Here is a 13,972-nt window from a genome sequence, read left to right on the forward strand (position 1 = left end):
CATATGAGACTGGACTCCTAGTATAGACACCGAAGGCAGAATTGTTAAAGCTGAAACACCAGATTAAGGTGCATCCATCTCTTTGAGGAGTAACCATCATATCAGCAGAATGGATAATCTTTCATGGACCATAATGGTGAAAACCTAACTTTTCTTATCAGTATGAAGAAGATGGCAAAGATAACCCACTTCTAAATACTTCTTACCTTGAATACTCTATTATAAGACCCAAAGAAAGATCACAGGTCATATTGCAAATATATGTTGGCTACTGAGAGAAAAATCACTCTATGCTTTGGAGATTACAGCAAAACATTTATAAAAGACATGAATGTGCCTCAGCAATTGATTGTGCTGATGCATTAGCCTATACTCTGGACAAGAAGCTACTGTTAGGGCAGAATATGGAGAAACAGAAGGGTTTCCCATAGACATGGGTGTCAGACAAAGGTACATTTTATCTCCCTGCCTGTTCCATCTCTATGCAAAATATATTATGAACAAATATGGATTAGATCCAGATAAAGGAGAAGTGAATATAGGTGTCAGATGGGTCAACAATTTAAGACATGCAGAACACAGCAGTGGCTTGAAACAACTGTTGATGAAGATGAAAGAAGGAAGTGCAAAAGCAATACTGCAGCTATTCATGACAAAAACGATGATTATAAAAAAATTGTGTAATTTTAATGTTTGCAATGAAAACATTGATTTTGTTAAACATTTTCTATACCTTGGTTCAAACATCAACCCAAATGGAGATTGCAGTCAAGAAATCAGAAGAAGCCTGAGACTGGGGAAAGGCAGTTTGTGAAGGAACTAGAAAATACTCTCAAGAGAAAGATTGTATCTCTGGTGACCAAGGCAGTGATCATGTATACTGTGGCATTCCTACTTTCTGTGTATGGGTATGAAAGCTATACACTAAATAAAGGAGTTAGGATTCCTTCATTACTGAAAACTTGATTCATTCAAAATATGGTGTTAAAACAGAGCTTTACGGGTACTATGGATTGCCAGAAAAACAAATGAATTGGTGCTAGAAGCAAAAATGAATTAACTGCGGTTACTCTACTTCAGGCTGAAAAAAGCAACTCATTGAGAAAGACAGTAATGTCATCAAAAGTTAGAGTCAGCAGGAAAAGATTTAGACCAAATATGAGATGGTTTGACTCAATAAAGGAAGCCTCAGTGTTCAGTTTCCAAGAGCTGAGCAAGGTTGTAACCTTGTAGGACCTTTTTTGGAGGGTACTAATTCAAACAGTTGTCAGCCAGAAGCTACTTGATGGCACACAAAAACAATAGTAATAGTGCAGTGTACTGTGATGGAACTTTTTGCATTTTTATGTAGAGTTTTAAAAATGTAACTTCTGTAGCCCATTTTCAATTAAGAAGCACACAATACATAATACCAAGAAACTGTGGTCTATATTTGACATATTGGAAAGTTTCCAGTGTATACCACAGACATTTGAGTAAAGAGAAAGCAGTTTTAGGATGATAGCCAAGCTGATAGAATAACAATCTGTACAATACAGACAGTTACGTCAGCCTGTCACTGTTACTGTGATGTATATCTTGACATCTGAATCTAACGAAAACAATGAATTTAAGGACTACAGACACTTTAATGAATTAAAAAATAAAGTATTCTGTTCTGAATGCCTAGCAGTGAGAATTTATGGCGTTTCATATTCAGTAAATTTATTTTAAGGAAATTAACATATTAAACATACAATGGATGTTATTTATTTTCCATGTTTATTTATTTGTATAATTTATAGGCTGCTTTTCTTCCAATAAATGGACTCAAGGTGTTAAAAATAGAATTAAAAACACAGTAAATTATACATTAAAATAATTAAACTATAATAGTAATTACTATAGACCTCTGGGTAGTGTGGGCGGCATATAAATTAAATAAATAATAATAATAAAATACATCGAATGATTAAAACCATTTAAAACTTTTAAAACAAACTTAAAACAGCATTCAGGGACTATGCTATAATTGAGGAACTCATACATATTCATATCCAATGAACTGCAAAAAGTACAAAGCAAAGCAAAGCAAAGCATGCTGCTTACATACTGCCCCATAGTGCTTCAAGCACTCTCTGGGCAGTTTACAAGTTAATTATGCAGGCTACACATTGCCTCCCCAGCAAGCTGGGTACTCATTTTACCAACCTCGGAAGGATAGAAGGCTGAGTCAACCTTGAGCCAGCTACCTGGGATTGAACCCCAGGTCATGAGCACAGTACAGAGAGTTGATAACCACTATCCTATATTTATTTGTTTATCTTACAACGATCTTTAGCTGGGTCGATAGCTTACTGACATGAAGTACGTGGCTGCAGAGCTAATGGCTGAGACGTTGATATCCTACCATGCCCTCCACAAGAAGAGCCAGCCTGTGTGACCTTGGGCAAACTATATGGTCCCAATATAGTCCCAGAAGGCCCTGGTAAACCATATCTGAGTATTTTATAACTAGAAAACCATGAAAAAGTTTGCCATAAGTTGAAATCAACTTGATGGCACACACATATGATTATTTTCTCTCAATACCAGGACTTCAGGCAATCATCTAATCATAGTCTTCTGCACTACAATGTGTTGTATAGATTTTATAAATTATACCAGCAATGCCTGTTTATAATATTTGTGTGTAGTAGCTTAAATGAACATATGCACATTTAATGCAAAACAGCCTCCTTTGTGGTGAAAAATTTCTGCCTTTTGGGCTAGCCATGTTCTCCTTTTTGCCAACGCAATAATGGCCACCCTAGCAGGGTGACGGGCAGTCGCTTTCTCTTCTGTACTTGCTCTCCTGTGTAGTTCAGTGCAGTCATTATAGCAGGTTGCTACTATTTCATTGGTGTCAGACTGACAGTGAATAACTGGTATACCCCCCAAAAAATGGACCAAGATATCTGGATAATTATTTTAGTATCCCCATCAGGATGATCTAGGTTTACTATTAATATAAGCACAGTCAATGCTGTTCGAGGCGTCCACTAAATTTCTGCAAGTCCGCCAAGTTCTCATCTCCTTGTTTCATTAAAGCACGCACAAGTTAGAATCGTTGGAACTGGGGAAGGATCAACTTTTGTTTGTTGTGCTTTGGTTGTTTTGAAGAAACAACAAGGGAAGTAATATGAACATCTGCTAATGGCTGGTTTGTAAAATGCAAAATAGCTACTAAATGCTACTGTCTTTCCTAAAAACAGAAAGTTTACCTCAATGTTTACATCAAATTTATTGCAACTGTAGAAGCTACATTGTATCTTCTCACTTTGCTTTTGGAAGAAAAATCATGTCTTATTCAAAACCCAGACCAGAGAAGTCTAAATTTTTTTTTACTAGTCTTGATACCCAGTCCAAACCTGTGCAGACCATGACTTCACCAGAGGGAACTGTCACGCATTCTCTGATGTCAAGGATCAAACCCAGCATGACTGCTTTGTTCTCAAAGCTGGGATGTTGTGGCAGTGGTGGCTTCAAAGTTCTTCCAGCTTTAGAGAAAAGTAGAAATCAGAGATGTCTACTTCCTTGCAAAATGTCTGCTATGCTCAGTGTAATGTTGTGAAGAGCCTCAACTCAATCTTGGCCACAGTAAAGCCTCATCTTCTCTCTGTACTAGCTAGGAATCCTCCTGCTAGTTTCAGGTGCCACCATAGTGTGCCTGAAGAGACTGTTGGCCCTTCTGGGCTCAGGAGGACAGCAGGAACTCTTCTCCAGGCAACCCCTTTACCACACCAACATGAACGGGCTCTATGGATGAACAGACGGTGCCTTTGTGGATCCTTCATAGCAACTACACTTAATTACTGATTTCAACAATTTTAAGCCTTGTGTCTACATCTTCTTTAGTGCTATTATCTATCTATGTTCTTCCTCTATCTTGGCAATGTCTTTTTAATATCTTCTGAGACTGCCCCCTACCCCATCCGCCTATCCTACAAGCATTTGTGGAGAAAACATTGCTCCTGGGCCAAACCACATGTGACTTCTTAATCTTTTTTTTTTTTTTTTTTTGCCCTTGAACAGGAACCTTTTGCAAATTATTAGGGCAGAGCTCTCTGTCTGATTACTATCTGGTTCTGGAGACTCTGCTGCAAAATGCCATTCCAAAAAAGGTCCCCACTGAAGCAGTTTTTTAAAAACTGTGCTCAAGGCCAGAACGACACAATTAAACATGTATATGGTTGGAATATATTCACATGTACACAAACTTGAAGGACACTAATTCAGCACCGGCTTTGGAAAAGAAATATAGCAGGACATTTGCCATATATAATACTTTTAAAACAACACATGAGAAAACTTATTTAGAACAGGTGCAGCTCTTTTTTAGCTTGCTAAATGAAACTGGAAAAACACAAAGGCAAATGATGTCATGAGAATTTCTGCTGGACAAAATTCAATTCACTCAATATCTTTGTGGTGCAGTGTGATTGGGACTGTTTCAGATTTGAATTTCTAAAATGTTAAGAACTTTACATGTGACGGAAAGTTAAGGAGGGGGAAAGCAGCAATATGTGTCAAGACCAAGTCTTTGCATAAAACATGTTACACTTCAAATGAATTCTTATAATGAATTCCTGTTCCCAGTAAATAACGACAGTAGACAACAGTAGATTTGTTTTTGTGAGAAACAACCTATTTCCTGACGCTTTTAGTTACTTTATAGTTGTGGAAGAAAAATATTGCATGGCTCAAGTGCTGGCTCATGTAGCTCTGTTGTGGATACTGAGGAGATGAGGTGGATGGAAGAAGATGTGTTTTTTTATCACAGGCCAGTGGCTTGCAGCATTTTCTTCAAGTGATTTTTTTAAAAAAATTCACCTTGAGAAATGGAAAAGCAACAAGTTATGTCTGAAATTTTATAAAGGGAGTGGGCGCTACATTTTTCAGCCAGTGAAACATTACACATGGAGCTGTCTTTCTTTTTTTCTCAACTTAGTAGCACTAATAGTAACCAACCACTCTTTTGGCATTGGAATTATAATGTTCACAGGCCAATTTTTAAAGTGAATGCACAAGGTATGGAAAAAAAGAATTGCGTTTATAAGAGACAGATTGGATTGCACTGGCATATTATGTAATTCTCTGTGTCTAACTGAACCTGATAAATATTGTATTTCTCCAACAGTATTACTTTTACTTCATCTATGTACTCTTTAATGTCTTTTCTATCACTATAGAATGCTAGAGGAAGCCACACATTTTCCATGCAAGAAAAGAACTTCCTTCATGTATTCTATGGTCATATTTATCTTCTTGCATCTATGTGTTAATAGCTGGGAAGATCTTATCATTCCTGCCTCTCAAGAAAACTGCACAAAACTGCTGAGGTCCACATTGCAAATTTCAACACATTTTAGAACAATTGCAGAATTTATTTCTTCTATGGAAAATGTGCACATTTGACTTTCGAATATAATTATAGGGCTGTGTTGTTTTTTAAATCATCTATCCATTATACTTTGTGGTTACACTAACTGTTTCATATTACACCCTGGACTGCACATTATGGTCTGGTAAGTATGAAGATTGGAAACACTCCTTCCATCTATATCAATTTGCCCAAGCTCCTGGCTGAGCCACAGGCATCCTACTTTGCAGGCTAAACAAGTTTTTGGTTCTCTCAGGTGGATCAGTAAAAGAAACTGACCTTTTCACCAATGGTCCCTTTCTAAGGAATGTCCTCTTACAAGATTTACACTTGCCTCCTCTATCTGCTTCTGAACAGGTCTTAAAGTCTTTTGAACTGGCTGACAGTATAGATCCATACTTTCAACTAAGTTCTATGCATTATGTTAGAGGCTGCCATTTAATGTTCTAAATTGTTTTTATGCTTTTTGACTGAACTGCTTGGGATGGCCTTTGATACAAAAAGGCATTACAGAAATGAGACACACTTTATTTACAAAGGGTGGACTAGATCAGTAGTTAACAGCCTATTCTGCAGAAGTCAGTGCTTCCTCAGAAACATAGCAGAGCCTCCCAACAAAAATATCACTAATATCAGGTAATGCTCCGTCATAAACAGCTTGACTACTGCCACTGCTGTTCCCTGCAATGTGCAGTTGCAGGAAAATGCTCAGCGTATTCTAGGTCATATGTTCAGTTCACATTTGACAGTGGTTCAGATTGTCAACAACTTCCATGGACTGAGCTTCTGCCCCTGTGTGTATGTGTGTGTGTTAGCACTCTTTGCAACAGGCAGAATTTGCAAGTTCTATGAAAACAGGTTTCCTATAAGTGATATAAATGAAAAGCCTGAAAACTACTGGAAGGTGTGGTTCAAATACAGTATATAAGATTTATTGATCATCATCTGATGCCTTTCACTGTGTGCATCCTCCTTTGGTGGCCAGACAGTTGCCAAAGAGGAAATGAAAGTTGTTTTCCCCATGTGGTGCACGAGTTAGAGAAAGTTGTGGCCAGACAGCCTTGCCTTATATTAATGAAAACTGCAATGCAACAACTTCTGATGGCCAGAAATTGCCTCTTCCTTCTCTAAATGATCTTTGGTCCTTTAGGATTTTGCTTCCATACAGAATGTTATGAAATCCCATTCTCTGTGGCATTTTCTCAGTCTGTCAGATGACTAAACACAAGTGCCAGGGGCTTCTCAGTGGTGGTGCCACACTCTAAAATTCTGTCCTGAGAAAAATGCATCAGTCTCATTGTGGTGTTTTCCAGAAAGAATCAGGAAATGTTTTTATCTGTAATTGGATTCTGTATTTAGAGCTGGCTTTCTTATAATATTTGCATTTTGCAGTTTTTATGGAGTTTGTTTTTATTTGTATTTTATTTCTTTAGATAATTTGCAAGCTGTTTCCAGTTGGTTTATGAGCAGAAGAATAGGGAGAATATTTAATAAAAATGATAAACTAAATTCTCTAATGAGATCTGTAATCTAGAAGATGCAAATATATAGTTTTAAGCTTCCACCGAATACTTTAGACTTGTAGATTAAAAGATGAACTATGATAATATGAACATTTCAATAGTTTTTAAAAAAATAAGCACACTGGTAAATCACACTGGCCAGGATCCTGCTGTGGATTTCCACATGTGCACTTAGTGCTGTGCAAGCAGTCACACTGTTGCCAATGCCGTTATGCAGCTATCTGGGCAACTAGTGGCACAATTGTTTGTACAGCCACTGATACAGTAGAAACTATCAGGATCCTATTGTAAAAGGTCCAGAAAGCACAGTACTATATAAAATGACTTGTAAGTATTACTTTTTGAGATCAGCACGAGTGCATTGATAAGTTATCCACAGTGAGTTAAATTGGGTTTATTCCTAAATAAATGAGTACAGAGTTACCACCTGAATTGTTTAACTCTCTGGTGATCTGCATAATACCCATAGGAAATGGCTTTAGATTTTTTTCAGACAAGGAAACTTTGGTAACATTTTTCCAGTTGTAGAAATACTGATAGGCCGAGGAATTCAGCATCACCCATTCAAGGTATAAACATTTATTCATACTGGATATGAACAAAGAATGTTCACGTTGAAAGAAAGGGAAGCAGATGAAATTAGAAGTGCTTATCAAAATTGTTTAAGCAGCCCTAAACTCCAGGGATGTTGCAGGATTAAAATAAACACACTTGGGCCAAGAACATGTTGAAATGTTAACAAATTCATTCCAGGAAACAACGTGCTGCCATTTTCATAAATAATTATATGTTTAATGTACATACTGCTCAGTTGCTTACATGGAGTGAAAACAACGTCAGGAGCTAGGAACAAAACAAATACATGCTGCTAATTTTAGAGCATTAGAAGGAGTCAAAGGGTGATGTTTACTGGGGTGGGAAAAATGAGCTTAGAAAGTGTGGAGGTGTGTGAAACAAACAATCATAAATTTGAAAAGTGTATGTATGCTAAATGCTATCACTAAATTAACTAGCAAATGAAGACAATGGGCCTTTAAAAGGGTAAAGGAAGAGAATGTGTATGAGATGCCAAAAGAACAGAAGTTGCAATTATCAGATAAAGACATAATTAGCTAAGCCTGAGTAAATAGCTATGCCTATATAGATATGAGTAATCCTTTAACAGAAAATTGTAGAACAAAACATGGACAACATGCATGAACTGTGTTCCATTTCTGCCAAATGGCACTCCTGTATATTTTGGTCAGTTTTACCACTTTATTTTCTACCAGTCTAATTTTGTTTGCAAATAATTGAACAAAAATTCCCTGGGCAACTGACTGTCAATGACAAGTCTATTTTTAAAATGAACCTTTGATTTGACACAAATATATAGAACTATGATCTTTTAATTCTATTACTTTCGAAGCAATAATATTGTATAATACTTATTTTGGGAGCCCAGTTGTGCTAAAAGCTAATGTATTATATATATATATATATATATATATATATATATATATATATATATATATATATATATATATATATACACGCACACACACACACACATATATATACATATATATACATATATATGAAACAAAATGAAACTGAAGGTCATCTGCAGTGTTAGTATGTTAGTGTCAGACTAGATGCTGGATTATATCTTACAGATATGACAGCAAATCAGGTATAATTATTTCTGGAAATACTCTGAATTCATATGGCATCACTATGCAAATACAGTTGAATATACTTTTTATAGCTTTTCTGACACTTTTGGAATAAAATGTAAGGACTCATCAATATACAATTGAAACTGTTAATTGCTTAGCAAAATACATGCAAACTAGTTTAGCAAACCAGACATAATAGCATACATAATAAGAAAGATCAGCTTACCCCTCTCTGTGAGCTTCTCCTTTTTCCAGTTCCTGAATAACGCCCAGCAAGACCTTTATGGTTTCCTGACTTGAGCTGATCAAATTCTCCATCATCTGTAGCTGTGCTTTCAAGTCTACTACTTCTGTGTGAGGCACAATTTGTTGACATCCTTCACTCACAGCAACTGCTGTCTGACAAGGCTGTTTTCCTTCCATAGGTGAAACATGTATCTGAAGGGTCTGTTCATTACATTCAGTTGATTGGCACTGTGCCTGCATTGAACAGGCCTGGGCTGCACTTACGGCTTGTGATTGTAGACCATTAAGATGCACTGTTCTTTTTTTGTCCTCCTCCGTTGGACACAGAGACCAGTCATTCCCTGCTCCTGCTGCAGAATTTTGCAGGTCAGTCTGAGAGAAGTGTGAACTGGATGCAGGCAAGTAGACAGAAGCTACTTCTGTCTTGAACACTTTTCCGTGAGTGGATGAATTAGCCTCCTCATTCCTCAGTGGCCCAGTGTAGTGTTTTGCTTTGTCATGCAGCTGGTAATCAGGCTCCTCTAAAACAAAAACTGCTGAGTTTTGAAGAGAAGGAGGTTCTTTAGTACAGCTGTGCAAATCAGTGCTTCTACACGTTTCTGAACAGTTGTCACTAGAAGGCTGCTCTATTGCATTCATGCGTTCATTAGTATGTGAAATAAACTCAGCTGTCACAAATCCAGTGACTTTCTTGCTATACTGAGCAGCCTCTCCTGAGATTTTGCTGTCTTTATCTTTAACATCCATCAAGAATCCATTGTTTTGACTTGGAAAGGTGTCAACAGAGGCTATGCTTTTGATCATACTTCCCTTCTTCCGGTCCAAAGGGAACGTCTGGTAACACTTTTTAAGTTCAGGTGAAGTCTGAACTCCTGTACTTTTAGTAACATTAGGGATTGATCTCCGGGCAGGCACTGTCATATATTTCCGGTAAGCTGCTCTGTAAGAGATAGGCTTTGCTTCCTTTTTGTCAGCCTGCTGTAATGTAGAGAGCTGTTTGTCCCTTTGCTCGTTCTGGGCCTCACAGATGTCTTTGAATCTTACCTGCAGGGCTTTGTTTCTTTTCTTGATCTGCCGGTTGGGATCCAGTGCATATTTCATCTCCAAGGCAAGTGATGTTGCTGAATCAACTTCACTCTCAGAGGTTGTAAGCAAGCACTTGCTGGATTCTTTACTCCCCATGGCTCCTGTGTTCAAAAACAGTGTTCAGGAATAATTTAATTATACTGACTATCTATAAATTTAATTCAAATAGGTGAAACTTTAAAAGAAGATAAAACTTTTAGGGACTTTTCCCCGCCAAAAACATAGGTGCGTAATTTCTCTTATGGGATTCCTCACATTATAATATCTAGTTTTTCTTCTGAGTACATACAAAACCAGTGTCATCTCATCGGTAGTGCTAGACTTGGATCTACAAAACCAGAATATTTCAGCTGTGTCCTCTGATTGTGGTTTTTTAAAATAATCTATATATCTTTGCATACATTATCTGAGTAACCCCTTACAATAGTTTGTAAGATGCGCCATTCTTCTCCTGTTGAGAATCAGCATAATATATTGTATGCAGTGGGTTAGATTTGGATGCGATTCAAAGCCCTGCTCAGGCTTGCTGGATGACACTGTCTCTCAATCTAACCTGTCTCACAAGTACATTGTGATTTTTTTTAAAAGGGTGGGTGGAGACAAGGACGATATGCTGCCGTGAGCTCCTTGGAGGTATGGTTGGATAAACAAATCAGAAACCAACCTGTAACTAGACTGCAAATTAGTGGATGCTCAAATAGTGGTTCGTGTAGGGCCACTTAGTGAATTCACAATGGAAGAGACATTTAGAGAATCTACTCTGGACTACTCCAGCACATCACATCCAACATGACTATCCCATGGATGCTTAATAAGCCAACAGCAGTCTTTGTGAAATGATGTGAATACAGAAAGGCTCCATGCCTGGTATGTAAATGAATTTATATGGATTGCTCACACATGTATTAGTGTAGCAGAAGTGCTTGGGCATGTGCTTTTAGTGCCGAATATGGAATGTGTTTTTCTTCTACATTTAGGGGATGATGATGACAGCTGCCCCTTGGTAGCTGCCATAAATAGAAAGTGACACAGTGCTTACAAAGAATGTTATACATCATTTAATCTTTTTGAAGCTGTATTACTCAAAAAGTGGAGCACTTTTGTTTTACAGGGTGATTCCCACCGAAATATGTGAACACACTTAACTAACACTTTCTTGTAGATACTTTTAACATTCCATTTTGTTAAAAGGTTCTTATTAGACACAACATTCACTTGTCTATACTGGGTTTTTGATTATCTGAAGAAATGACAGAAAATGCATGAACACCATACTCTGTATTGAAGTGTTTTAGATTTAGAATGAACAGAGACGTATGTACAACTAGTAATTTTATATGGTCAATGGAGATAAGTGGGGTTTGTATGATGGAATCATATTCCAGGAACAATTTTAGGGGATATGTCACTCTGCTTGAGCAGTCATCTAGATTTTAAAAACCTTTTTGTTTCTTTGCAGAAAAGGAAAGCAAACCTAATGATTCTAAGGCTGTGCTTCTTGTTTAATGGCACTGGAGCAATATAAATTTCTTTAGTTTTAAATAACAAAGTATCAGTATTATAGTGGCCCTGGCTGCCAGGTGGGCGGTATATAAATCAAATCAAATCAATCAATAAATCAATAAATGATGGAAAATGACCATGCTGTATTTGTAGTGAAACTAATTTTCATCTAACAGGCACATTTAAATAAGAAAATCTTAATTATAAGCAGCAAATCTAGAGCCTTATACTGATTATTTCATACTCATACTATGATCAATCATTAAGAGTATTTAAAAGGTGGCAGAGTTAATTTGATTGTTGAAATAAGAGGGAGGGGGCAGCTGGTTTCTGAGAAACTATATTAGGTTGTATGAAGAAAGAATTCAGCCATATTTGATCCATTATTTATAGTAGTTGTGTGGGTGGTTTACTTGAAAATTACAAAAACCATAGTTTGGCTTTAAAAAGAACAGACAGTGGAACAACCTAACCAGGCCATTCAAAATCTTGGGAGGCAATAACTCCTACTGAAAGATTTGGAGAACTGAGTGAGGTAACATAAATAAAAGATGGAAAGTAGTGAAGCCCCTTATGTCTCTAACGTTTCATAACCATTTCCATCTTTTGTTTGAGGCACACAGCAGCATAGGGAGGGTAAAGAAGGAAAAGTTCCTCTATTAATCAAACAAGAATACTGGATAGAAGAAATTATTTGGTGAGAAGGAGGAGCATATTCTTAAGGTCAATCTTACCTAAGCAATTAAGTGCTTGCTTATAACCTCTGGAACTTTAATGAGCAACTTTATTCTTGAAGATGGAATAGAGTATGCATTGAATCTCAACCAGCAGAGCAGGAGTATAAACTCAAAAGGCTTCACACAATTTATTCTGGCAGTAGGAAAGATGTTCAAGATCTTGAATCTCACCCTCACACACCTCTTTAATATATATTTTTTCCTGCAAATTCTTTCTCACTGATTAGGCACAATATAACTGAAGTTGATCAAAGAGAACTCTACCTGGTCTCAGGCATTTGTTCTGTAAAATATGTGCTTCTGATAACCACCTGTTATGCTGAATGGGTGTTTTTCTTCTATGTAGCAATTTTTATCCTAAGATCTTAAAGTGCTTTGTCTGGAAAAAAAAAAAAAACAAGAACCCACTCCATCCCTGGAAGACTTCTCAATACAGTTCCCATTTTATGCAAGCACTGAGGCAAGAGCACAAATAGATTATCTGGGTTATGGCAAACCAATACAACTGCCCACTAAAGACATGTGGAAGCTAACTGCCGTGAGCTAAGAAATCTCCCCTAATCTTATCTGTCACATACTGAGCTGTACAACTTGGCACAGTGAAATTTCTCCACTTGCAGCAGTTCACCTCTAAAATTAGCACAACTGTGCAACAGGATTTCAGCCTTTGTGAGGAAAAATAAATAAATTGTCATAAAATAACATATATACTTTAAAAATTGGAGGAGGATGTTGGTACAAGGGAACCCAATGATGCTTGCCTACTCTTGGTCTGCAATAACAGTTATCTTGATTAAACATGTAACAGGAAATTGGTGGTTCAGACTTTGTGATCAGTTTTATGAGGGGACAATTATGGAACTCACTTCTTTATGTCTCTTGCTATGAAATAAAACAAAATGTTGGTGTTTTAAAGAGACTTTAAACTACTTTGGCCTTTTTTTATTATGGATTTTATATTTTGTTCATGTTCATGAAAATCATTCAACATGAGCACAAACCAGAATTCAGGAAGACTTTGTTTTAGAAATCTTCTGACTCTGAGTCCTTGGATTATGATTCAGTTGTATGCAGACAGTAAACCTTTCATTGGGTTATCGAATGACTGAAATCCAGTAGTAAGTCACAAGTATAGGCCCACTGAATCAGTGAGGATTTGGTAAATCACCTCTTCTGTAATTTCACTCTAATCACAATTTACTACAGGATTTCAATCTGTAACAGAAGTACTGTATGCAGAATTTGTTTCATAGTTTAGGTATGGGAGAAGAGTTTTAACATTCCAAGGTGTGATAGTAAGCAGCAAGCTCAGTGTTTTATGAAACAAATATTATTCTGAAGAACAGTATGATGTTGATGAAACACAGCTTAGTGGTAGACTACATGTAGGATATAGTTAGTGTCCGAGGCTCAGTTCCTGACTTCTCCTTGTAAAGGGGTCCTATAAATCACTGGTTCTTAACCTTGGGTTACTCAGGAGTTTTTGACTGCAACTCCCAGAAGCCTTCACCACCAACTGTGCTGGCTGGGGTTTCTGGGAGTTGCAGTTCAAAAACATCCGAGTAACAAAGGTTAAGAACCACTGCTATAACTGATAATACGAAACACTTCTGCATGACTGGTGATGCTAGTCACAGAAGGCTTTATTGGTCAGGTGGTCAAAATACTCTGGACAGGAAATCTAAAAAAATCTTTTCACATAAGGTTAAAAGTACACGTATTAAGAGACCATGTCATTTATCTACTGTACTGTATATGCAAGCAATATTTGGCATGCAACTTTTAAATGCACATCATGATCTATGTGGTAAATACTGC

General features: G+C 37.1%; 2 protein-coding genes across 7 annotated transcripts in view; one reads left to right on the forward strand and one right to left on the reverse strand.

Annotated features, from left to right (window-relative positions):
- DOCK1 (dedicator of cytokinesis 1) overlaps positions 1-13,972 on the forward strand; it is a 489,282-nt gene that overhangs the window by 196,513 nt on the left and 278,797 nt on the right. The gene's annotated exons all lie outside the window — the stretch shown is intronic.
- INSYN2A (inhibitory synaptic factor 2A) overlaps positions 1-13,972 on the reverse strand; it is a 70,105-nt gene that overhangs the window by 39,157 nt on the left and 16,976 nt on the right. For all 4 annotated transcript variants that reach the window (XM_078391205.1, XM_078391204.1, XM_020791495.3 and 1 more), the window contains one exon: positions 8,809-10,015. In XM_078391205.1, coding sequence (XP_078247331.1) covers positions 8,809-10,015 — 1,207 coding nt within the window. The remainder of the gene's footprint in view (positions 1-8,808; positions 10,016-13,972) is intronic.

The sequence above is a fragment of the Pogona vitticeps genome, chromosome 3 (genome assembly GCF_051106095.1).
Source record: "Pogona vitticeps strain Pit_001003342236 chromosome 3, PviZW2.1, whole genome shotgun sequence".
NCBI lineage: Eukaryota > Metazoa > Chordata > Lepidosauria > Squamata > Agamidae > Pogona > Pogona vitticeps.